At 37.2% G+C, this 27,858-nt stretch overlaps 2 protein-coding genes across 2 annotated transcripts; one reads left to right on the top strand and one right to left on the bottom strand.

The window, feature by feature from the left end:
- The first annotated feature begins 1,857 nt into the window (after positions 1-1,857).
- LOC121407709 (hydroxyacid oxidase 1-like) lies at positions 1,858-10,781 on the top strand. Its single transcript, XM_041598897.1, has 8 exons — positions 1,858-2,195; positions 4,153-4,304; positions 4,801-5,062; positions 5,781-5,953; positions 7,423-7,514; positions 8,686-8,847; positions 9,149-9,218; positions 10,449-10,781. The coding sequence occupies exons 1-8, from the start codon at positions 2,050-2,052 to the stop codon at positions 10,526-10,528; spliced, it is 1,137 nt and encodes a 378-aa protein (XP_041454831.1). The 5' UTR covers positions 1,858-2,049; the 3' UTR covers positions 10,529-10,781.
- Positions 10,782-14,854: 4,073 nt separating this feature from the next.
- Positions 14,855-23,202, bottom strand: LOC121409710 (hydroxyacid oxidase 1-like). Its single transcript, XM_041601619.1, has 7 exons — positions 23,040-23,202; positions 20,441-20,592; positions 19,356-19,617; positions 18,330-18,502; positions 17,707-17,798; positions 15,645-15,806; positions 14,855-14,860 (listed from the first exon to the last, which is right to left on the bottom strand). The coding sequence occupies exons 1-7, from the start codon at positions 23,183-23,185 to the stop codon at positions 14,855-14,857; spliced, it is 993 nt and encodes a 330-aa protein (XP_041457553.1). The 5' UTR covers positions 23,186-23,202.
- Between the last annotated feature and the right edge of the window lie 4,656 nt (positions 23,203-27,858).

The following is a 27,858-nucleotide window of genomic DNA, read 5'->3' as shown; positions in this document are numbered from 1 at the left end:
ATTTCATTCTAGTCTCTATCTGAAATAATAGTCAGGAAATATTATGTGAAAAGCTATCTCATTTTTCTTTTCATCCACGGTTAGTTCTGTAATCCACCCATAAGCCTACGAATATCTACTGAAGTTCGGATATCATCACGCTTATAAACTTCATTTCTCCATATATTTTAACTTATACAGTGCGTATCAAAAAAACGGAACAGATTTGAAAAGCCTATACGATTTTTGTTTCAAATTATGATCTCTATATTTTGGTGTCAATGGGTGCTCTTAAGTCTTATCCTTCGAATACCATTAAAATAATTTAGTTTCGTTCATGCTTGAGCGAACACGGAATGTTTTTGTCTGGGGTTGAAAAGGAGGCTTGCGCCAAAATGGCATAAAATGATAAATATGATGGTCGGACTTCTTGCTAATCAGCAGACTTCCTCTTAACCTTTTTCATTCATTATCTTTGCCATAATTTTCGAATTATCCGGTCATTTTTTTTTCTTCCAAATCTACTTATTTGTTTGAATATTTCTGTTGTTGTTCATTTTTAACATGTTATCTTTTAGCCTTGAATATTCCTTCTTTAGTCAAGAACATTTTTTTAAACCGAAGTATGGGAAAGCGTGTTTTTTCTTCAAATCCTTTCATTGTGTGCTACAAAGGTTATGGTGCCTTTGCACAGTGGCATACTGATGGGTGGGGGTGCCCCCCCACCAAATAAAAAAAAACCACGACCAAGAAAAAAAGTGGAAAAAAAACCCCAGAAAACATAAAAAGCGAAATATGATATAATTTTCTGAATATTATGTCAAAATCACAAAATTTGATATTTTAATAAAAAAGTGGAAATTTTTGCTTGCTCGCTTCACAACTTTTTAATACATTTTACCCGATCTGCCATATCTTGCTCCTTCAAAATTGACTCAATACACCATTGCCATTGAGAGACATGAATCCTTTCCTGTTTGTCCTGTCAAGAATATAATTACACTTGGTGAAGGATTCAATAACCCCTTAAAAAGAGGATTTGTCTTTTATAGGTACCATAATATAATTTGTTTCACATAATAAAAGGATTCGAATAATTACAAATTCTCCCAATTAATAATGCAAATCTTCTTACTTGGGTTGACAAAAAGTCCTATCTGAAGGGAAATTCAAAGGTAAAAGAAGTTTAAATAAAAAACAAAATATTTCAGGTAAATAAATAAATTTGCAAATTTATTTCGACAGCATAATTCGAAAATTATGGCAAAGAAAATGAGGAGATTTAAAGAAAGTCTGCTGATTAGCCAAAAGTCTAATCATCAAATTTCTCATTTCTGTCATTTTGGCGCAGCCTCTTTTTGAATCCCCGACAAAAACGCCCCGTGTTCGCTCAAGCATGAACAAAATTTATATTTTTAAATGACATTTGAAAGATAAGATCTAAGACCATCTATTAACATCAAATATAGATATAATATTTTGAAACAAAATTTTTATAGACTTTTCAAAACTGTCCCGTTTTTTATACGCACTGTATAAGCATCCACGCAGAAATTCGTTAACTTAACATGCATAAAGGGTGGACCCACACAAATTCCCTTACCATGGATTTATACATTAAAAGAAAGATAAGCTGTTTTTTCCGGAATACCTACTGAATTTCATTTCAGATGGGGATTGAAATAATATCCACTATGACACCCCCCCCCCCCCATCACCACCACAACCAGGTGTCGTAGTCCACTGTACGTCCTTATATTAAGCACACGCAAATTTTCACTTTGATGCGTTACGGCTGATATCGAGACTATTAATTAATTATTGACCCAGACGCAACCCTGATGGTATAAACAGTTATGAACCCCTCCCCACCCCCGCCGCAACACAGACACACTATGATATTCCTGAGGTTAAAATCCAATGGGATATCCCATTGGCAATGACCCAGAGTCATTATTCAGTTTCAGTAGACCGAAAACACACACGATGATGAAACGCTTGCTCTTTTCTAATGCCATTTGGACCAATCAAACTCCAAAACTGTTGTTTACCTCGTCGTATAGCTAGAAAATGGCGGAGGGTGCAGAAAAACCACGGAACTTGGAGGAATATGAAAATCTTGCTCGGAAACGAACGGCCCAGACATACTTCCAGTACTATAATTATCCAGGCACAGCCGGTCAGACCTCCACGGATAGTATAGCCGCATTTAAAAGGTAAAAATAAACTTGGGCCTCTGGTGTTATGTACCCGGGAGAGAAACGAGACAGGAAGACATAATGTACATGTATATACATGCATGATATACGGAGACAGCCAGACAGATATTTTTCGACGAATATCAGTAGAATTATTATTCAGTATCACAATTGTCGAATTGTCGTATCTTAATACATGCATGTAAATGTCACGTTCACCCAACAATTATTATCATCATTATTATTATTCATTTCGGCAATGAAAATTATAAGAAATTGGTACAGTGTATACACATAATAAACATAACAGAGTATAGATTGAGCACCCACTGGACTGCCAGGGTCAAATAAAGTTAACTGAATTACTGTAGTCAATAAAGACCATTTGACCCTATCCAGTGGGTGCTTACACAATGAACTGCTTCTTATTTTTGTTGTTTTAATCGATGAATAATACTTCTTAAGATTATGTCAAATTTTGCAGGTTCGATATGATAAAGAATCGTTATGAATCACAAGTTACAACAATTAGTAATTCCACACATTCAGAGTGGAATCCAACATTAAAGTTATGATGAGAAAGAAATGAAATTATTCATAACTCATTTAACAAAAGAAGATAAGAAATATTGCGTGGGTAACGTCATCGGTCCCCTATAACTGCTTCCGGCTATAACCTGGCAGTGTATCCATTGAATGGCTTCAAAATATCTTAGTGAAAGTAGTTGTTGTTTTAGCTTATATACGGCGCGTGTCATTCAGTAGTGAATATTTGCGCCAGAAAGTATCTCGTACCTCGTAATCGTGGATCAACTCGGAAGGATAATCTGCATTTTCCTAGTTTTCAGATCAAGTATGGAGATCAATCTTTTGCCCATGCTGCCTCTTCCATCTGTAATCCTTAAAAGCATACTTCTTCAAAAAATATTTTTATTGAGTTAATGTTTTAATGATTCCCGGAACATTCTCTTCTTAATTTTTCTGTTTTTATTTAAAAAAAAAAACGCATCTGGATTCATCTGGCAGTAATATGCGCCACATTAGTAGGTTTGTATTGTAATTGTTAACAAAATTAATTTTGCTTCGACCAGGATGAGCATAAAACTGTTTGTGAATTTGAACGGAATTGAAAATGTCAACTTTGTTATTTCACATATTTTGTATTATTTCGTATTTATTTTGTGAGTATTATTTCTCTCTCATTTATTTTTGTTTCTCATTTGATTACATATGTCTGTATTTGTACTTTGTTATTGGTTTTGTTATCTATTTTTTGAGGGGCCCACATTGTACAAGCATTGCTTTTTAGTGGGTCCCTCCATTTCCATCTTAATTTAATTTCTATTGAAAAATAGTGTACTTATTTAAAACCTCCAATGTGTTGCCCAAATTGTGTAAGTGTTTTTCACAACATATGTATTATTATTTTTGTTTCTTTGCAATGGATACAAATACTTATGTTAATATATATGGTATACAATTTGTTTTTGTTTGATGGAAGTGAAATAAATAAAATTGAAATTGAAAAATTAAAATTGAAATTGAAATATACGAAATTAATGATTATAGTTTCAGTGTCATGGTTGTTTGATGTCCTCTAACAATATCAAAAGTCCCCCTACTATTTTCGGTCTTTTATGATGGAAAGAAAGAAATTGAAATAAAACATGTATTTTGGTCGAGATGACCTTACTTATTGGGTGATAACCCTTTTTTTGCCTGCTTGTCAAATTTATCTTTGCCGAAATTACCTTACATTTCGGGTGATAACCCTTTTTTTTCTTGTCAAAATTTTGGCCAGCCCCTGGTCCCCCTACCTTTGGAGACCTTTGGAGATTTCCGCCCTTGTTTTAAATCATTTGTGGGGATGGAACAGAATGGACTTGAAAAATGTATGTTAAGCTAGTTTAGCTTCTAGTGGAATCCGACAAAGACAAACCTCAGGTTAATTCATGTTTTCTCGGTTATTAAACAGGTATAGATTCAGACCTCAGTTGATGAATGATGTGTCTACTCGAAAGCTTTCAACAACTCTTTTAGGGAAACCTGTCTCTCTTCCCATCGGGGTCGCACCCACAGCCTTTCATCGCTGGGTCGACACAAATGGAGAGATATCTACAGCCATAGGTACTTTATTTAATAAAAGCTACCCCAAGTGATAGCTCAGATAAATTGTTAAAATCATGCACCCTAAACAATGGTTAGCAGATAATGGCAAGTATAGCTCTGTCTTTTGATTTAGTACTGTCCTAATGTGTAAGACATTATAAAACGTAGTATAGTTGCACATTTTTCTCGCTTATTTTACTAAAAGGAAAGGCGGACTAAATAAGCATCGACATATTATAACAAATATATATGAACCATCCACTCCCCCAAGTAATCCCCGAAATAAGCCAAAGGACTTGCCGTCGTAGCGCTGTGCGGGTCTTGTGTCCAGTATTCTCGAATATGACCAAAACAAAATGAATATCAGAAGATTGTACATGTACTAGTATATATGACAATATGTGTATGAAAAAAAAATGATTATGTAAAGGAAACTTCAGACTCCATGCTAAATATCATAAGTTTACCGTCAAGAAAAAAAATTAACAACGAGGAATCTCTCCTTTAACTACAGGTGCTTCGGCAGTCGGTTCCGCAATGATCCAGAGCAGCTTCTCTGCCAAACACGTGCGAGATGTGCGAGCTGCTGTTCCTCATGGCGTGCTCTGGAAGAACATCCACATCTGGAAAGACCGACGCATCACCAAGGCCTTGATCAAGGCAGCTGAAGAGGCGGGATACGATGCCTTGGTGATTACGGTAGATTCCCCTATGACAGCAGTGGATACTGATGAATTCCGACGGAACTATATGTTATACAACCACAGGGATATGAGGTAGGTTTCCTTGTTTTGGAAGTTTCAATTGAAATCATGTAACTTTTTATTTAAATGTGGCAACAGATGAAAATGAGGGAATTAAAATTGATTTTCAAATTGATCAATTTCATCAGTAAGGGGGTTCTCTTCCTCGTGTTGGAGAATACCTTCTGTATACATGTTCCTTTGTGTGGGTTTAAAACAACTTGAAAACAGTAAAAACAAAATCTGAATTAGGGTTATGTTGAAAATGTGTCTTATACCATACGGGGCACAAAATAACAAGATAGAGATCGGACAAAGACATTTTAGACTTTAGAGGAGACTTTAAAATATATCGGTCATATAGTGAGAGGAGGATTATTGCAGAAGATCCGACTTGGAGGAAGGGTAGAGGGTAATTTGGATCGATAGCAAAATTGTTATCATTACAGAAGATATTCATATATTTTTCCAGTTAGCCACACAGACTAAGTAACTGCAGGCAGTAATGTCAGTCTTCCTACTTGTCAGGATAATGTACGAAAATACAATTGACATGATTGAAGTATAGTTACATTTTGTTATGAGAGCCCCTATATCCAATGCAGAAAACTATGATTTTCTCATGCAGAGGAACATGGCCAGAAAACGCTAATTCATTCATTTCCGTCTTCATGCCCATCAGGGCAATGTAACGTCTCAATGATTTTTAAGGCTTTTCCTTTCCCCTTGGTTTGGACCCTTATGACAAAAGGTACCCCTTGATGGATCTTGGCTTAGAGGAGCAGGAAGAAGCAAAGAGACAAGGAGATGAAAACATGATCCTGTACTTCGCTTCACAGTACGACGCCAGTGTAACATGGAAAGACATACAATGGTTGAAGACACTCACATCGCTTCCTATCGTATGTAAAGGGATACTTACAGGTAAATTTTCCATGCTTACGAGATGTAGTAGGATTTTAAGGGGAATCATACCTTGGTAATAGAATAGGTTGAGTGACACTTCAATTCATTTCATATCATTTCCAGTCTAACAGTGCAAAGTATATATAAAGTAACATTTATAAGAAAAAACTCACGTTGTGAAAGGTTGAAAGAGAAAAATGAAGATGGATAATTTTTTGAGATAGATCGGGATCAAAATCTCACAGAGGCTCTATTTAAGGAGTTCGTACAACCCACACCATAGACAAGTTTGACACCGTAGGTAGTTAGTATAGAACCTCTAGATCACTGCTAGGCATGTATTAGTCTCAATTGTGGTATCACTTTTTTCTACAGTCGAATTTAAAGAACAGTGTTAAATAGCAAAAAAAAATGAAAAATCAATAACCTTTAAGGGTAAGGTGAAATGTAAGTTGGCATATCTCCATTTTCATATATAAGAAATACGCCGTTGATGTATCAAAGTGTTGCTGGGTGATAGCTCTATCGTAACAGTAACATTTAAAAGTGAACTTTAGATATCAAACCTTCAAAATAGGAATATACACATCGCCAATTTGTACTTCCATCTCAAGCAGATATGAAAAATAGATAAAATGATGTTGTGATGTTAAAAATGAGACGCTCTATAAAACTACAGTGGGATTAAATATTTATCAACGCTCCTTGGTCCTGTGACTTATCACTTAAATATTTGAAAAATCCATTTAATTATTTTTTTTTTTTTGGGGGGGGGGATTTGAGTGCTACAGGAAAGAAATAAGAAAAGAAAGAAAAGTTAAAGAATGTCATTATCTCTTTTAAAGAAGAATGAAATTCAGTCTTGAAACCTGGTGATTTATAAAAATAATAGAGGAAAATAAAAATTCCATGAAAGTTTGGAAAAAAGATGAATGAATGTTATAAATATTCGAATACTGAAAAAAAAAACTAATGCTATGTAGATTCCCCCATTCGCTATGCAACCGAAATCTGTGAAGTCACACAAGTACAACTTTCCCATTACTTTTGATAGTATATGGTAGTCGTTGTGCATTTTTCACTCAAGTTTTCTCTTTTGTCTAGTCTTTGACAAGATCATTTGTTCCATTTGATGAGAGGACATGAGATACAGGTTTCATGACATCATATCGTGGATGAATTGGGGTTTTTAATCATTAAAATGAGCAAAACTAATGTTTTGGTGAATAAATTCTTCACAGTATTCAAAGGGGAGAGTTCTACGTGACATCGCACATCTTGTTGATGCTGCTAATTGGCATGTTTGGAGGCCGCGGAGATAGTGTCGACATTCCAAATTAATGCTCAGGCCTATTGTTTATCGAATTTAACTCAAGCTTTTGTTGTTTATATTCATTGATTTTCTGGTTTCACATAGGCTAAGTATTTTTTTTCTAAAGACTTAATTCCCCTTTAAAGACATTTTACCAAATATTTTACTGATTCAGGGCGAGCTGCGAGGCAAGCCGTCGAGGCAGGAGCTAATGGTATCATTGTGTCAGCCCATGGCGGGCGTCAGCTTGATGGAGTTCCGGCTTCGGTATGTCATATTTAAAATGTGATTTCTTTCAGAATATATAGTGAGTCCACCTCAATGTCGACCACCTCTTTTGTAACCGACCACCTTGCGCGCATTAAGATTATTGCCCATTACCATAGCGTATAACAAACGCAATGTGCGGCAGGACGATACGAATCGATTTTACGAGAGAAAAAGACGGATAAAAGGTTGTTTATTTTTTAATGGAGAATTTATCATAACAGTAGTGAAAAGACCCGAAACCCTCTGAATAATAGATCTCAGTGATATTAGTGAGACAATCATGTACCATGGTTCCTTTGATAGGAAACAAATAAAATCCTTTAGTAGGGTTTCGCGTAAAACAAGAATGAAAATAATGTCATTATTGTCATGTTCGTTTTGAAATGAGACATCACTTCATCAAAACGAAACTATATGTACATGAATCTCAAGAAGACAAATAATTGCTCTCTTCTTATTCTTAACAAATTATTCTGTAAGGTTAAGGAAAGGGTTGTGATCTATAGTAATCTGAGATTTTCAAGCTCTTTACAAGATGTAATTGAGAGTTTAAGTGGGTGTATAAACGGATAAGAAATTGCGAATCTAATTTCTTGACATCGTAATCCATTACCATTAGTACAATTATTATTTACTTCTTCAGAAGATTACTTAACCAGGAATGTGTTTACATATTGTTAGTCTTCATATGATTTAACCTTAACCTTTTACTTACGCAAACAGCGGTAATGCATCTGATATAGTATACTATTGTTGATGAAACGGCCATGAAGGTTCACAATGAAATATATTCATTATATTTGCTGCTATGCTAAAACAACTTGTGAAACTTACCATGTTAATGGTTTTATTTGTGGTGTCAAGGAAGTCAATTACACCATGCATTTAACATGAACCTTTGGGAGTAAATATTTTAGACAGTCGTTCACGGCAGTCAATTACTCACTGTAAAAACGCTATTTAAAATTTCAAGCACACGTAGGCCTATAGGCCTATACAGTCTAAACGTTTTAACAACTTGTTGAGTGACGGACTTAAAAAAACGTGCTATTTTTTATACCATATTCGCTGATTCATTGTGAAGATATCTTGAACATGTTGAATATATTTATGAATAATAATGAACTGGATAACTGGCAGTCTTTTGATCGCATGATCTTATTTACAGATTGATGCATTAGCTGAAGTAGTAGAAGCAGTTCGTGGGCGTAACGTAGAGGTATACATGGACGGAGGGATACGGAATGGAACCGACGTCCTGAAGGCTCTTGCAAGAGGGGCAAAGGCAGTATTCGTAGGGCGACCTATTCTATGGGGACTGGCTTGCGGGGTAAGATCTGTTTGAGAGTTGAGGGGCGCAGTAAGAGGCAAGATTGAGGGGGAAAACAAGGGGAATACATCCGTATTAATCGCGATATTGATCCAGGGATACATCCTGCGAACATCAGACTAAAACAAAATCGGCATTACAGTTGGAATGGGAGAAATTTGAATGCTAACCCCGGCATAGAAATGGATGGGCGCGATCTAATACTATGAAAAAAATACGAAAAAATAAAAATAATGTTTACTTAGTCATGTTGTTCTATTATGTAGATCTTCAACAAATTACTTGTTTTCTTTAACAATAGGGGGCGGCTGGAGTGGAGCACGTTTTAACAATCTTACGAACCGAATTGGACTTTGCCATGGCATTGTGTGGTGAGTACACGTCTTCACGTGCCATAACACATGTTACAGTTTGCAACTTACTGCAACAATCGTTATTTCCCCTAAGTATTTCGGTTCGGGCAGTATTATTTCACTCATAAAATGTCTTATTAACCTAAAGAAGAATCAGGGTCCCGTAACACAAAGGTTAGCAATTAATCGTACACTTGATTTTAAAGATTGATTGTACATTGTAGCCAATGGAATCGATCGTAGAAAAATGTTCTACGATCATTGCTAAGCTTTGTGTTACGGGCCCCTGGTCTTTATAGCAGACGTAGATCCCGGCGTGGATCCAGGAGGGGTACAAAAAGGGATACATGCCCTCTTAGCCAAGTGGCGATTATAGAAAAAGCACCCCTTTTAAGAAACTACCTCTATTCGGAATTGAGGATTACAATTGGTTCGTTTGGTATGATTTTTTTCTCTTGTAAATTTGTTACACTCTTACATTAAAAGTGTTTGGCAAGATCATTTTCACGCAACAATTCGTTAAAACTTTATCCAATTCTGGGTAGTTTTAATCCAATAATGTGTGCTTTGGTTGAAAGCACAGTATTGGTTGGAAACTACCCAGAGTAGGATACATGCTTTAAAACAAATTGTGTTGACAGGATGATGCCCAACATTTTATGAGTGTAGTGAGAGAGAAGTGTCAATTTTGAGAGATGGCCTCCCTTTATAATTTACCATGAAATGTGCATGTCCTTGAACCCTGGTTCTAACCTGCTTTTTAATTATTTAATACGGCCTCGTCAAATTTATTGGTAAAATCGCTTCAATAAGTTTGTAAATATTGAGCAAATCTAGAAAATAAAGTGATAGTAAGGCAAAAGAATTCAAGACAGACCAGCGTAATAAAAACACACACCAACAACTTATCACTGTGCTTTGCTGTGTTAAGTGTGCTTCGGTTTCTCTTAATATGTTCATTTCTTGTATTGCTATTTACGCTTTTTACGCTTTTTACGCTATTTCCAAGTACTTATTTAATCTGACCCTTGTCGATGATAAATCAGTTCAAATTAATGCTAGTTATTTTCAATTATTATCATGTAGGCCTAAAGCTTAAAAGAATTAGATAATATCACAAATAGTCTATTGACCCGTCGTACATTTCTACTGGTTGAAATGACCGAGTCCATTCATCACAGCCAACTTAATCACGTGGACAATGATCCTGTTGCTGCTACCCATTGATTATTTCTTATTTTCTTTAAGGTTGTTCGGATGTAAATGCCATTCCATCAGATGTCGTCGTTCACGAATCCTTCTACAATATTTCCAAATCCAAATTATAACATTCGCATTGACGGCTTCGAATAGACCATCTGACGAGAAGCATCGATTCCTATTATGGTGTACATGGTGTTGATTTTTTTTACCTAATTGCTAAGAAAGCAAGCAACCAGAGGAAAGGTGGCTTAAGATCTTCTCCGAGGGACCTGGTAATGAGGATAAATGCATTACCATAGGGCACCAGCGCACCAAGTGGGGTCATCGGAATCCCCCCCCCCCCCCCTCTACGACTGAGCTATATCCGGTCTCTTAGACTGGACTTATGCCTGCAGTGGGTCGAAACTTGAAACCCTATATACTCAACACAGATAAGGACTTTTTGTTTCAAGTCCCTGGTCTTTCCTGTTCTACCATGTTCGATCCTGAAAACATGTGCTTGTAATGGGGGAGAGCTGTGCGAGTCAACCCTATGAGCGAGTCCGGCCACCACGTGGCCCGCCCCTCCTTTGTTGTGATTGGATAAAAGTTTTGTTAATGGTGTAATGACAACCTAGGTAACAACACAATTGGCGAGAAGTCATGTGCTCGGAATCCCGAAAGCTTACAGCGACTTATTTTTTCGAGGCCATAGGAGTAAACAAAAAATAATTCTTGAATTTTTCTATAGACACTCATGAATGCAGTTATAGCAAGTTTTGTTGTTAAAAAGGTGTGATATTTGCCTACTAAAATTTGCAGTTGATACTTAACAGAGGTTGTAAATTTTGCGACGGGGCAGGTGCCTAACTTGTCGGTTTATTGGTGCTAAATCATATACATTTTCATAAATTATTTTAAAAATGGTAGTAGAAGTAGTTGTTGTACCAACATAAAGTAGGCGCATATTTTTTTTTTAAAGACATCTCATGTTTAACAATTAACTATCACAAACGCGATGATACATCGATTTATTTTCTATCAGAGGTTTCTGCTTTTATTGCAAAATTCAATCATAAACATAATTGTTAAAAAAAATCGTTTCCAAAACATGCATGTTTCATAATAATTCCCGGGATCAAGCAGCCATCATTGAACATGTGGAAGCAACATCTTGTTATGGTGGAGCTACCGATCTTATTATTTTACCGACAGTTTTTACGAATCAAATAAGTGATACAGATTTTTAATTTTAAACAAGTTGTTCTAAATACTAGAATGCATAGTTTGTCATACATGCCAATATCAGTGAGTGCATTCGGCATGTATTGTGCACAAAAAGGAATTACATCATTGGTTTCTTTCAAGACCTCCATAAAAGATAATTATTTATAGTTCATATTCAGAAAATGTGCACCATGAGTTATCAATATTAAACGAATAGTTTACTAGTCAAGAGGAATATAATTATTCCCTCAGGAAACAAACATTTCCATAGTGATATAGGTACGAATAGTCCATTTTTTTAGTATACTGCCCTATCTTGCCCTATCGAAAAAAAAGGAAATCATAATCTTTCTCAGTCGTTGGGAAATTTTAATGTTAATTTTTACGGGGAAGAGGTGCAATATTCAAAAATAATTAAAACCAAACTTCACTTAACACATATTTCTATTGTAATTTTGAGGAATGTACTACAGTTGTATTGCAAATTAGCAATGGAATTCAATCATCCATGACATAATGATGCAATTCTAATCAATTACCACTATACATTTATTTTTACATTAGCATAATGTAATTTCTTTGAACGTCGATATGTAATATTTCAATTATAAGTCTTACTAAAAATATAATTATGTAACATTAATTATACAGCATGTTGAAATCACTCTTTGTGGAAATTTACACTGTCAATTTTTTAATCTATTCTTGGCTATCATTGGTATGAAAACTGCAAAAATAAGGTTAAAATGATGAACAGATATCTACCAACAAGTATCTTTAAAATTATCTCGTTGCTCCTCTTTAAAGCAAAGATGTCTGCTAACTTTTATGATGTCGAAGTCACCAACTGTCTAAAGATTTGATAAAGGTTTAATAATGAGAATTATATTGGATTATCATCAATATTTTGATGTAAGACAAGTGAAGTGACCTTTAAATCGATGTGTTTTTTACCTGGTGATTCTGTGTGAACATCTGAACTTTACATTTGAAGGCATTATAAGTGTACTCCCACGGCAGTAATTATATATTTATTTTCAAATAGCCATTTTAGAACTTACTTTACAACTTTAGTGATTACATACATACATGATTATCGGAAAGCTACGAACAAATAGTATATTCTGAGGTACATTGCAATTTCAAGCCTCTTAAAATTGAAAGAAAATGCACGGTTATTTTTTTGTTCTATTTTTGTTTAAATTCGTAAATGCACCCACTCTACTAAAAGTGCAAGTTATATAATATAACCCATACTTTAAAAGTTTAATACATGCACCTTGCGCAGAACATAACGTCCCACATTGTGTTCAAATGAGCACAGTATGAAATCATCTTCATAGTTACTATTGAACTTGAGCATTAGAATGGGCGGAAATCCCGGGGAGACACAACGTCAAATGTCCCCCTACTATCATTCAAAATCGAAATAAAACACGTATTTTGGACGAGATGACCTTACTTTTTGGGTGATAACTTTTTTTTTAATTCATTTTTTTTATTTATGTATTTTTATTTTGTTGCTTGTCAAATTTTCCAGCCCCTGGTCCCGCCTACCTTTCGGGAGAGATTTCCGCCCTTGAGCATTAGAACAACGTGGATCACATTTTCACATAGTCCACGCTGTGAACACACCTCAGAGGTGTCTTGTGTGTGTGAAATGGTCTTCACCGCATTTTAACCGTTTGAATCACATCACCACACAGTCCACTTTGTGAACACACTGGCCCGGATTCTGAAGTCGGGTTTAACTTAGACCATAGTCTAAGCATGGACTTACTAGTTGGTCCATGGTCTAAGTCTGTGCCATAATTATGGGGAGCCAAAAATTCAAAACATTCTGTTTACATTGTATTTTTCTTATGTTTACTTTATTGTTTCCTTTTGCTTTAATAATGATGGAAAATACTTCGAAATAATCCAGTTATCATTCCCAGTCAATTTGGGTGTCAATGAGTTTATAAATTGGATGTGCACTGTTAGGGATTTGTGCCCCAATTCAATTGAATTGGCTCTCCATAGTTAAAGCCCTACTTTAAACCAGAGTTTAATTTGAACCCGAGTTCAGAATACGGGCCAATGAGAACACGTAGGAAACCACGTTCATTGCAGAGCCCCGTCTAACAAAGAGTTGCGATTGATCCAATCAGCCACAACTATGGAAAGCCAGCAACGTCAACATCTATTATGCATGATTGTTCAAATCTACTATGATGTATATTCATGCATAATTGTTTTCGTGAAATTCATTGTGATTCTCTTTGTTCACAATTAAAGGACATTTGTTCAATCTTCTTGTAAAAAAGATCATGACAATGATGGGTTTCCATATAATTGAGGTTGATCGTATCAATCGCAACTCTTTGTAAGACGAGACCCAGGTGTCGTATCATAAAGACTTGTTATATTAACAAACGTGACAATGCACATTTATAACAATATTACGACCAGTCAATTAAATTCAATGAATTCAATACCTTTAAACTGTTGTTAGAATTTAAATCAAAATGCTCCTGCCGTGACTTTCACAATAATTTGGAATAATCTGGAATAGGGATCTAAACTTTGAGGGATTGACCAATACTTCGGAGGAGCATGTTCGTTAATCTATTATTAGAAAATATTAAATCACAATTTGTGCTTAGGAGAATGGTAGAAAGACTCATGCACAACAATATCCTTTGGTAAGTTATTCACGTCTGGGCAACCTGAAATTTTTAATGTGAACACGAAAAAAATATATAGTCATGCTTGTTATAAAGGCAGGTTGATGAGCTCATAAGGGTAACATTTTAGTTGCCAATTGAAATTTTCAATTATTTTCATATCGATATCTAAACTACAAAAATCACATGTATGCCAGGAGATCTGAATTTCAAAATATCCGAATATACTATCATTTCCATTATAGACAACATGTAAAAATCGCAGTGTAGACATGTTCACGCTTCAAATTGTAAATGAAGATATTCCAGGATTTAACGTATCATGTAATATTATGCATATTTATCTTAGTACAGATTTCATGTGTAAATCGTCGTCCTTACTGTTATGATAAGACTAAATAAATCATTAAATATTAAATATAATTATAAGGTAACATTATGAATTAATATGTTCATACCACAAAGACTCATGGCAAAATCCAGTTCATTGCGTAAGATTCTCAACACATTTTCTACTCCAGAAGCTCCCTGAAATGAAATAGATATCTACATTTTGTGTAAAGATGAGATAGAGATCGATTATGCCTTTTAAAGCATGACATGGAGTGATGGAGAAATGATGTTTAATCGTTATCAAACTTATTTTCAAAGGGTGCACTCGCAAGTTGAATTTTGCCCCCGGTCCCCGTTAGAAAAATATTTCACCGCACCTTGGGATCAAGAGGGGGGGGGGTAAATATGCCAATTACCTCTCCTACTTTAAAAATATTGGTGCCATAACTAAAATGACTCGAGGAATGTGTGTGTGTGTGGGTGCGTGTGTGTGTGTATGGGGGTGGTCCCCTTTGAGTATCCCCAGGTATGGCAACTTTCTAAAAGGTAAGGGTATGGGTCCTCTAATCACTTGAAGCGCAGTTAACAGCTCGCGATTTAAAATCTTTGTTTGGTGAGAAATTTTACAGATAGAGAACAAAATATTTTATTCTAAAAAATGTGTAGACATAACCCAAATATAGAACAACGTCATCAAGGAGAACATGCCTTTATATTTCCTTTCCCAATATATATATATACATTCAATTGACTTTGGACTGGTTGCATGTAATGATGTATTTACATGCAAATCTGCAAGTCTTAAATGCGACTGGTTGAAAATTGTGTAAATCTGTCTACAATAGACGCTTTCGATGTAATGCCACTTCATATCACGAAAAACCATATCACGAAGATCATCGATTTTTTTTATGAACAGTCCAAGTGGCTAGGCCCTTTGATTATTCTTCTAAGTTGTAGAAGTAAAACTTTTCATGTATTCTCTTTTACAATTTTTACAATTAAAAAAAAGCTAACAAAAAAGGCAATTACTTACCCCGCAAGCCAATCCCCATAAAGCAGGCCTTCCTACAAATACTGCCTTTGCCCCTCTTGCAAGAGCCTTAAGAACATCGGTTCCATTCCGTATCCCTCCGTCCATGTATACCTCTACGTTACGTCCGCGAACTGCTTCTACTACTTCAGCTAATGCATCAATCTAAGAGAGAGAAAAATATAGTATAGCGTACTAATCTGCCCAATCAGCATTGACCTTGTAATATTTTTAACCCTAATACTCCTGGGGGCATCATGGCCCCTGTCGGTACTTCGGAACGTCTCAATATTTCGAGAAAAAAAAATCATGACTGGTCTTTATCTAATCTTTCTCGCACATTTTGATACCAAATTCATGGCAATTGGACCTACCATGCGGGTGTCAGATTACGTTTACCGAACACATGCCACTGATATTTTGCCATTTTTTTTTTATAAATGATGACTGTGTATAACCTTATATGGAAAAAATCAGGAGCTTTTACAATTTACGTAAATACCTTTCTAGAAAGTATCATCATTGTTTCATATAGTGTAAATAATTACCACACACACCCATATTCACAAACACCAACTCATACGCATCTGAAAACGCTCGACGAAAAACAAAGAAATACATAAGAAAATTGAAAAAAACAACACAATAAAATATATAAGGAATAGTTACCACAACCTATCTGTTTTCTTTTAAGAATTGATGAGGGAGTTATGAAAGACATTTGTACCAAAAATTGATATTCCTGCTGAGGCTTTATTTTGTGAGAAATACCAAGATGTATGATTTCTCGCAAAAGTTAGCATAAATTCTTTTTTAGAAATGAATAAAAGGACTTTCGTAAATTGAGCTATACTACTTTGTACATTACATAAATCTTGACCTTTTTGCAAAATTGGGCCCACGTATTGACAAGCTTTGAAATACCCCGGGAGTATTACTATTATTAGGGTTAAGGGCTACATGTCGCTGATGTCTTGGATGTACAGCGAATGTGGGATTTATTCTCACTCTTTATTTATTGAGCATAATATTAGTGAGCAAATATATATCTTGCAGTTGAGAAAAGATAAAAGAAAACTAATACTTTCGTGATACTTAATATTCATAACCGGTAAACCAATTGGTGAATATAGGCCTACTTAACCATATCCATAGAATCGTAAGTGCCTCTCTTGCCCAAGGGTTTAAATATCAAATTGAAATTCTGACAAATATCATTTCATAAAGGTCAAGGATGTATATACTCCTCAAAAGATTGACGGCGCATTAGATTCTAAGATTTGACGAAAGAAAATGTGAAACAAAGTTAGCCACAAGAGCGTTTGCAGAAGTAATGAGCAAAATGTTTCGACCACTTTGCAGATAAACTGTATCCCACTCCACTTCTATGAATTATGCCTATCTATACATTTCCAGAAATATTCATCCTTCTCTATGTATTGTCAGCCCACAGGTATAAGTGACCCATGTTTTTCTTGTTTGGGTTTTAACGGCGCTCTCGTTAAAAGGAAAAAAATACTGTATGCAACAGTTGTTACAACCGATAATGTCGCACCAACGCATAATGTCGCAGCAACGCTTAATGTCTGGGAGGTAATTGTCCTAGAACCGGTGATTGGACCTATTGGTGATTGATGGACCCATGGCAACGATACCAAATGATTATTAGCCGAAATGGGTTTAGACAAAGTGAAAGCGAACGAACTGAAGTTAGACCAAATGGAACATTGACGAAATGAGAGCAGACCAAGTGCTTATTATGCTCATTATGCGTTGACTGCGACATTATGCGAACAAACAAAACAATAAAATAATACAAGGCAAACACACTAACAACATATGGCAATACACAGTTGCTACTTGCTGTACATGTATTGGTTAAAAAGACTAGAAATATCGAAGAAAAAATATCGAGCTGTATAAGCATATTTGTAAATAACACGATTACACCTCAAATTTCCATATGAATTAAATTATTAATAGTAGTAGTAGCAGTAGTAGTAGTAGTAGTGGTAGTGGTAGTAGTAGTAGTAGTAGTAGTAGTAGTAAGTAAGTAGTATCTTACCGGTGCAGGTACCCCGTCCAATTGACGTCCACCATGGCTGGAAACGATGATACCATCGGCTCCTGCGTTAACGGCTTGAGTCGCTGCTTCAGCTAGATTTTACAAAGTTAAATACATTATTAATGGAAAAATTACTTTTACGTATCTGAAAGTGTGGAATGTGTCCCGACTGATGTATCTTCCACAGTGGCTCGTACTTTCCGGAATAATGTAGAAAGCTTTTCCGAAAATTTCATATGACATAAAAAGATTTGATTATGGTAGGCCAAATGTGACACCATTCCCAATAAACCTAAATCGCATCACTTAAAGCGCGTAATTCGAATATGATCGATGAAGATTAACTTATGTGTGTGTGTGTGTATTTGAGTTTTGTCAGACGTGTATCAATTGGATATGATTATTTACGTCTGGGACCGACCTTTAACGTCACCATCCGAAAGACGTGACCAGGGCTCGAACCTCTGCATCAATTTGTAACTTCCACACAGCTTGGATTACAGGCGCACGCCACAACGCCCACTTCATTTCAGTCAACCATTATTAATGCAGTTATCAGTTGCTCATATGCCAAGTCAGATTCAATAAGGTTATGAGATAGTCCACAGGTTTACAATGTTTACCTGTCAATATACCCTTGCACACGATAGGAAGTGAGGTTAGTGACTTAACCCAAGTAATGTCTTTCCATGTAATACTGGGATCTTTCAGAGCCGTAAAGAACATTATTAGATTAGGGTCTCCTCTTTTCTTTGCTTCCTGTTGTTCTTCAAGGTCTAGGTCTATCTCGGACTGTCTGAATCATAAAAAAACAGGTCGTGAATAACGATAAGGATAAAAATTATCGTTGGATAAAATAGAACGAAGTATAAAAGGTATTTTAAAAAGGAGAAACGAAAATGAAAAGAGGGGGGATGAGGAAGGAGAGATAGAAGAAAACGAAGAAGACGGAGGAGAAGAAAGAAGTAAAAAGGATTTAGTCAACGTAAACCTCATCCTCGATTCAGAAGGAAGTGGATTTTTTGTGTGTTAATATTGAGATAAAGCCCTTTAGAAATACTCTGCAGGAATATTGGAATAAATTAAAAATACTGGCAATGTAATGAACTTGATGATGGGGAATCCTTAATCACAATGTGGTTCCACTTTCCAATTGATATAATTTTCTAAGCTGACATAAATCCAACCGACGTAAGTGAGTCCCATTACCAAGTTTTAAGTTGACCAAAATCTTTTTGGTCGACCAAAATGCCTTAAAATCAAAATCTTGGAATGTTTTTCATACCAACGTTGAGGAGGAATGTTCAAGGGAAATTCGTCCATCTTAATTACATTATTGAGATTAGCTAAAAAAAAACATAAATGTAATTGGTCCTTCAAACACCTGACAGAATATAAGGATAAGAAATAAAAAGTTATTACTGTTTATGATTCCACTCTTGAATAAGTCTAGTCTGATGAATGGATCAGGGGGGGTGGCAAAGGAAGTGTGTAGGGGCAACAAATCTTATGATTTTTGTTATACCACCCCTCCCTCCGGACTCCTGCAAGTCCTAAATGCACGTTTGCGATTTGACTAAAAATCAAAGCTTTACCCCCTCCATATATGCTTCGGTCAGAGGACACCATGCATTAGCTCATGAACATACCTGCATTCTTCGTGATTATAAATCATGTAGTTTCTATAGAAATCCGATGTGTCAACTCCAGTACTGGGTGAATCCACTGTGATCACCAACGCCTTGCACCCCGCCTCCTCGGCTTTCCTGATGAGAGCCTTGGTATAACGACGGTCCTTCCAGATGTAAACGTTTTGCCACAGGACAACTCCTGGGGCACTTGCCCTAATCTCCTTCAGAAATTTGTTGGCATAACTGCTCCGGATCATGAGCCCACCGACTGCCTCTGCTCCTGTCCAAACGAAGTTTTACAGAGAAAAATCCATACTCGCGGTCAACAAAGTCACAACGTTTGTTTATAGTCTTGAATGAACTTGCGGATGAAACCTCATCGCATTTTATTGAAAATACCTGTGTTGATTCTAACGAGCTTTAAAACTTACTCTCTTCTTATGTTTTTTTAAAATTCTTATAAAATATATGAATATGGAGTATTGACGATTGCATGCCGGCTTTCAAGAACTTGACTTCGGTTTCCTGTGCACCTTCCTCGACGTTATCAAATATTTTCACCTTTCACTTTCTCAGGCACGAAATTGCACCCCCATCAAAAATAGATAAATCAGTTTTTGTATTTTTAAACGCCCACAGTAGGGGCAAAGGTCGGAAATTTATAAGAAAAAATGATCTAAAAACGAGAAACTGAACAACTACAAATACGTCCGATTTCAAGGAAACGGTTGGAGAATTGAATGCAAAATATAAGAAAAATTCTCCCGACAGAGCGTTTGCGTGCCTCTGGAAACTTAAAAATTGGAAACCGTGGATTGAAATATCACCTCGCTTTGGATTTATTGCATTCTTAGATGTATTGTCCACATATCATAACATTTTATATTTGATTACAAATTGCCGATTGTCTTCTCTCCCTTTAAAAAAATGTAAAAAAAAAAAATCATGTCAAATGATTTAATTTGCATGAAATAAAAGGTGAAATGATGGTTTGATAATATAATAACGTCAGCAAACATCCCTCCCCCTGAATCTCTGATCCAGCCCTCCGACATCGATTCTTCTTCCTTCTTATAAATATATAGTTTACAAGATAAACGTACCTTTTGCCATTCCAACTTCTGCATCTTTATGTGCAAATCTTTGTGTAGCAGTGGGTGCTATGCCAATGGGAATCGACACCGTTTCCCCAAGAAGAGAAGTTGACAAATGGCGAGTGGAAACGTCATTCAAGAGATGCGGTCGGAATCTATACCTGTATGTGGACACCAAATTTGTTGTGTACAGTGCGTATCAAAAAAAAGTTTACACTTAGAAAAAATCCTGTAAAATTATATATTTGTAATATCCTGAAGATTTTTTTCCACATTTTAACATTGGTACAGATCCATTTAAGCAAACGACGATATAAGTTTTGAAAAATATTTTCGCTTGAGTGAGCACCACTTACTTATGAAAAGTTAGTGAAAAATGATTTGCGCAGAACTTTGAAATAGTTATGCGAATAAAAGTAGGCCTTAATCATGAAGAACACGTGGAATTTAGCTAGTAAAATTGATTTGATGATATCTTTTACCTTTTTGAATTTGTTTCCTTGCCCAAAACACTTCGAAGAGTGCATTGCGCCCCACTCCCCCACACGCCGAGGCCATCGTAACGATATTTGCTTTACACTGAACTGTGATTTACATGAAATTGCTTAGGCTTCATTTTCAATTTTTTAATCATTGTCAAGCTTGGGAAAAGTGTGGAGAAACAAGCATTACATGAAAAATGAAATTTAAACCCACTTTAAATGATACAAACTTAATTTAGAAAATGCTGGAGATGTCTGATATAAGCTTTTGTCCAGATTCAGTTATGTCCTCAGATCCAGCTGGCACAAAAAAATGTAAACTTGAAGGCTGTGCTTACTAAGTGTTGAAATTTCAATTTGGGTTGCAAAATTGTTACAAATTGCTTGAATGTATCCGTTTTATTTCAACTGACTAAAAGTGCAAGGGAAATGTATGAGAAATGTGTCACAGGGTAAGTTTGATTTCGCCCTTTCCCCTTTACACAGCGTGAAAACGAGCATTTCTGCGCAAACAGATTTCTGCGAGCTTTACAAAAATGGACAGTGCTCACTCAAGTGTAACATTCCGTCAAAACTTTTACTTTCATTAGATAGATGAGACCCAAACCCAAAATTATATGTGAAAAAATTACCCACATCTTGTATATTTTTTAATTCCCAGGGCTTCTTCAAAGTGTAAACTTTTTTTTGATACGCACTGTATAGGCTCAAACAGGTGTGACTGTTAAGTAATATTAATTAAAATCAAGGAGCAGTGCCATTGCATTTTGATAGGGGAAACGCAACATAAATGTGGCAACCCCCTACCCGTATTGAGTTATTGTAGTAGTTCACGTGATCGTTGTCATGCTAAGCTAATAACAGTGATGGCTTGCAAAAATAGAAGAAAAAAAATACATGATCGCTATGAATGCCCAGCCGAGTCAAAGCAAAGGCTTTTAAAACTTTGTGGGACCTTCGACTATCTTGTTTTGGAGCTTTGTGGCCTTCAGTAATCTGACATTGATATAGAGGGTCGTGGGTTCGAATCCCAGCCATGGCATAATTTCCTTCAGCAAGAAATTCATCCACATTGTGCTGCACTCAACCGAGGTGAGATGAAATGAGTACAAGGCAGGAACTTATTCCTTGAAATGTCACCGCTCTGTAAAGATGCTGAAGGACTAAAGCCTAGGGTAATAATATCCAAGTCCTTTGGAAGCGCATAGGGACGCTATTATTATTATTGCTATAGGCGCTCAGCATTTAGATTGGGGAAGGGTAATAATAACAACTTAAGTTATCTTATGCAGGGTCCTGCTGGAAGATCAGCTTCCAGCTGACATGGCTGAGGAGGCTACAGAGTTATTATTATTAGAGTCATTATTATCAAATTGATTTTTTATAACATTTTTGGTAATATGCTCCCAGGGTTCGGATAAGCAATTTGTAATGAGCCTGAGAGAAACTTTTCGTAAGTGAAATTTCCTCTTATTAATCAATTATCCGGGTTTTTTCCTTAAAATAATGTTTTGTCAGCTACTCTCATAACGGAACCACTGTATAGATCAGTTCAGTAGTTCACGTGATCTTTGTCATGCTAAGCTAATAACAAGTGATGGCTCGCAAAAAAAGAAGAAAAAAAAACATGATCGCTATGAATGCCCAGCCGAGTCAATGCAAAGGCGCAAAGGCTTTTAAAACTTTATGGGACCTTCTGCCATCTTGTTATTGGAGCGTTGTGGCCTAGTGGATTAGTCTTCTGACATGGATATAGAGGGTCGTGGGTTCAATCCCTTTTATTCAATTATTTGAATTGTGTTAATTTACACTTTGGAAACTTCTAACCTTCTAGAATTTTGACGATTATTTGACCCGTTGCCAAATATCAAACATGAGTGAAAACTGCGTATTCTTTAAATTGGATAACAGGCAGTTTTAGAACAACATGCGTTATGATGAACAACCATAATTCCCCATGATCATCCAAGTGATAAAAAACCACTCTATTCCGGTATACGGCCATTGACCTTCTTCTGCTCATACATATACGTTGATGAAGTAGCTTATTTGATATCACATATAATCAATATCAGTATACGGCCAAGAGAAATTACGATCATAAAATATGTTATCAATGTATTTACCTTTTGAATGCAGCCTTGTTGTCGGTGTATGTTTGACCGGCAGGTCCTGGGTAGTTATAATGTCGAAAGTATGATGGAGGCAAGACCTTCTGTGCTCCTTCTTCATACTGCTGGATGTTGCGAGGTTTGTCAAGGACATCCGACATATTGAACAAACTTGTGCCAGACTGAGGTATAACATTAAATACGCATGTTTGATATTGACAATGCACTTCGGAATACGGAATCGTACTTTGCTCTTCCTTTGCTCATTTTATTTGAGCGGTGTGCCGAGTTCCGACAGCATGGGCGTAGCGGGCCAGGGTAAGGATCTTGATAGGGGGCAAAATTACTTTTGGCGTGGTGTTAGAAAATATAAAGTGCCCCCGGCTCCCCGTGGTGCAGTGATGGATCCAGGATGAACCAGGGTGGGGGTCTCGAGAAAACGTGTCCTCGTGAAATAGATGTGCATAGAGAACAAAAGTAGACTTCGTATTGTTGCAATAAAGTTCCAAAGAACTCTATAGATCTATTCTCCCTTGTTGAAAATTTTGACGCAGCTGAAAAACTGTCTCTGCTGGGAATAGAACCGGGACCGAGCTTTGAGATGTCGGTTCTTTAACTACTAGACCAAGGAGATGGGTTAGTGGATCGGGAGAAGCCGATCCAACTGACCAACAACATAGATTGGTTTTGAACAATTACCAGACGTCACGCCTCAGCTGCAGCCTATGCTCATAAGGTAAGTCCACATGCATTAAAATATAATACAAGTATGATATCACCAGGCGCGCCGGAACACTTTCAGTTTTGGGGGGGCAAAATCCCGAAGGGGGCACAATATTTTTTGACAGCGTGAGATACCGAAGCGATCGAGCGGGAGAGGCTATGGGACCCCCAACCCCCCCCCCCACGGTAAGGATTTTGTGTAAAAATTTAGTATAAAAGTTGCGTTTCTAAGTGCATTCAAAAATAAATTTCTTGAGAATTAAACAGTCTTGGAGTTCTTTTTGCTCCTTCTGTTTCCTCCCTTCTGACCCAGCCTGGTGTTTCTTCATGACCAGGGTCGCAGTTCCAGCAAATTACGAGCATTATTGCAAACGAAATTGTTTCAAACCAATGTAATATAGGCCTTTTAAAGACTTTAAGATGACAAACATGACCGCACGCAGCCGGGGGCCGCCGATCGAGAGGGCAAAATTCACCAAAAGTGTGCACGAAATCCTTTAATTTTATTCTAGAAAATGCAAAAGCTCCCCCATCACAAATACCCTCGCTCTTACGTTTCTTCGAAAATTTAGGTCTTGCAGGCCCACCCACTCCCGGGTTGTTTTTTTATTTTTGCAAACGTCGGGGCAAACGTCCATGAATAACAAAAGCTGGGATGAACCAGAGAACATAGCTGCCATCTCGATCTGATTAGTAACAGGTAATGGGAAGAAGTTTTGGAATCTAAAATACATATATAAGTGCTATATATGAGCTGAAATAGTATCAGACAAAACGCCTTCCAATCATGCCAATGAAAAGGAATAGAGGAAAATACGGGGCTGTGAAAATATCTTTAAGATTTTTTTTTTATAGTAGAGCAGTACTGTAACGCTTATTTTTTTCTTTTATATTCTTTACATTTTTATTCATATCTCGGATAATAAGAGTCCGGTCAAGAAGACACTTTCACAGATGATTTTATTTTTTCATGTCTAAACATTATCTCTAAGTTGCTTTCGAGTGGGATTTACCATTTTTACAAATTATAAATTATAATCCTCTACACATGATTATTCTGAGTGTAATTTTCTGATAACATGTCTATATTGAGTTGGAATGACCTTGGTATTTTCTTTAGGGCACCGAATTGTTATTATTATTTATTTGGCGTCACCTGTGCCTGGGAGGCGAAAAGCGAACTGAATCACTATGATCCACAGCTAGTCTCTCCTCCCGATATAACTGATTGGGGGGGGGATGCAGGTGGACCTCGACACCGGGGTTTCCCCCTATACGAATAGTGCAGTGAGTTCTTAACGTGCAAAGGTGGTGACTCTCCTCTACACGGGGCCTCCATTTAACGTCCTATCCGAGGGACGGAGTGTTTTCCATTGTAACATAGAATGCATCTATGAAACATGGGAGAGACGTTTACACACAACGCACTGACTTCAGTCATCCGCCCAGCGGGGTGGACTCGAACCTACGATCTTTGTTTCGACTTCGACGGGCAGACGCGTGACCGACTGAGCCAACACCGCTCTCTTGTTATCACTGTATTAACTCAATTCATATTTAGTTGAAAATGAAATAATTGAAACAAGTTTCTCGAGATGTTATGGTTTCTGGGCTTGACAGCTATGACATAGATTCCATATCTTGCTCGAGTAACTAGTGTTCACGCGCGTTAGTGATATCGGGTCCGGTCTGAGCGTTTCTGGGCGACCGCGCGTTTGTTAGACGACACAGCCAGCATCATAGAATTATAAACCTAATCATTGGTGGACCACTATCAATTTGCCATTCGCTTTTAGTCTGAAATGTATTCATTGAAAGGTTAAACGTTATCACACTGTAATAAGATGGAAAAGGGGCTTATCAAGGCTATGTTTCACAGAGGAACTGTTCGTCAAAAGACGCGAGGCTTACTATGATAATGTATTTGCCCCGTCAGGGGCAAATTTTTTTTCATTTTTGACAATGGAAATGACAATTTTCAGGCAGAAAAGTGCCTTCATTTACTTTTGTCCTTAAATAATTTATCATTTTTCATCTTTCAGGGGGCACGTGGGGGGGGGGCAAAATCTCGTTTTGCCCCCCAAAATTTTATTTGGGGGGGCAAGTGCCCCCCCTGCCCCCCCGCTTCCGGCGCCTTGGATATCACATGTAAAACAGCTTTGATAACTTTTTGGAATATGTTGTGAAATAGATGTGATAAGAGAATAATTGTGAGCGTAGCTTGAGTCAATACAGGATCCCCCGATCTTCCTTCCCGTTGTGAAATTTTTGGTAAAGCATATCCACTAGACTGCGGCGCGATGTCCTTACAAACGTACCCGATGCCCGGATTCGATTCCCGGTTGAAAAATATTTCGTTAAGGCGCTGTCACACCTTGGCGTTTTAGACAGCGTATGCCCGACGTATGAGGAATATCGCGAATACGCTGGCGTACGTCGAATACGATACGGGTAAGTTTTGCATACGTTAAGAGTACGCTAAAACACGCTGGTATACTTCGTCATAAGGCGAGGTCGTCGAAAAATTTTGTGCAAGCACAAAATTTTTCGACGTATGCCAGCGTATGGCTCATACGTCCCGCATACGCGGGTCATAAGTTGTAGGCAAGTTACGCGATCGTTGATACACGTTGACACGCGTTACTCGTAAGTTACTCATAAGTCGATGTACGTCGAGATAATGTCCAGCGTACCCTAAAACTTACTTCTAACCTATGAGTAACGTGCTTTGAACGTATGTGTAACTTAACTCCAACGTATATAGCGAACACCTTGGCGTTTTAGACAGCGTATGCCCGACGTATCAAAATTTCTCTAAAACGTCGGCATACGCTGAACTTTGATTTTTTTTTCAACTCTGGGCGTATACTTAGCGTATTCATAACGAGTTGGACGTATACATAACGTATTAGTAACTTATATCGAACGCTTCGTTAACTTATAAGTAACGTATTCCAACGAATGCTTAGCGTATTGCTGGCGTACACAACTTATGCCCTACGATAGCCTAACTTAAGCATAGCGCGCGGCAGCGTATCGCTGACGAACACGTGTCATAGCCTATAAAAAGGCTGCCCTCGACTATTCAAATCATAACCGCACGATGCATCACCGTATCAACACCACCGCCATGCCGAAGAAAATTCCTGTGAACCCCACCTTTGTATACCAATTCCTATAAACGTTGTCAATACGCCATTATACGGTAGCTGTAAGTTATAAACACGTTCAGTAAGTTTTGTGGTCATACGGAGCACGTCTTCATACGTCACTATACGTTGGAGTTAAGTTACACGTACGTTCAAAGCACGTTACTCATAGGTTAGAAGTAAGTTTTAGGGTACGCTGGACATTATCTCGACGTTCATCGACTTATGAGTAACTTACGAGTAACGTGTGTCAACGTGTATCAACGATCGCGTAACTTGCCTACAACTTATGGCCCGCGTATGCGGGACGTATGAGCCATACGCTGGCATACGTCGAAAAATTTTGTGCTTGCACAAAATTTTTCGACGACCTCGCCGTATGACGACGTATACCAGCGTGTTTTAGCGTACTCTTAACGTATGCAAAACTTACCCGTAACGTATTCGACGTACGCCAGCGTATTCGCCAAATTCCTCATACGTCGGGCATACGCTGTCTAAAACGCCAAGGTGTGACAGCGCCTTAAGTTAGGCTATCGTAGGGCATAAGTTGTGTACGCCAGCAATACGCTAAGCATTCGTTGGAATACGTTACTTATAAGTTAACGAAGCGTTCGATATAAGTTACTAATACGTTATGTGTACGTCCAACTCGTTATGAATACGCTAAGTATACGCCCAGAGTTGAAAAAAAACAACAAAGTTCAGCGTATGCCGACGTTTTAGAGAAATTTTGATACGTCGGGCATACGCTGTCTAAAACGCCAAGGTGTGACAGCGCCTTTAGACAATGTTAATATAACATGGTTGGTCCAAGTATCACACGCCATATTATGAGGACGTCATTAGACGACAATTTGATTTGGGTCTCTCTAGCGTCATTATTAGACCATGGAAGATCTCTGGACAGACCCAGATCCCTAGACAATTATGACACAATTAACTGCACTTGAACCAAGATA

This window comes from Lytechinus variegatus, chromosome 2 (genome assembly GCF_018143015.1).
Source record: "Lytechinus variegatus isolate NC3 chromosome 2, Lvar_3.0, whole genome shotgun sequence".
NCBI lineage: Eukaryota > Metazoa > Echinodermata > Echinoidea > Temnopleuroida > Toxopneustidae > Lytechinus > Lytechinus variegatus.
This window is presented reverse-complemented; position numbering and strand designations above follow the sequence as displayed.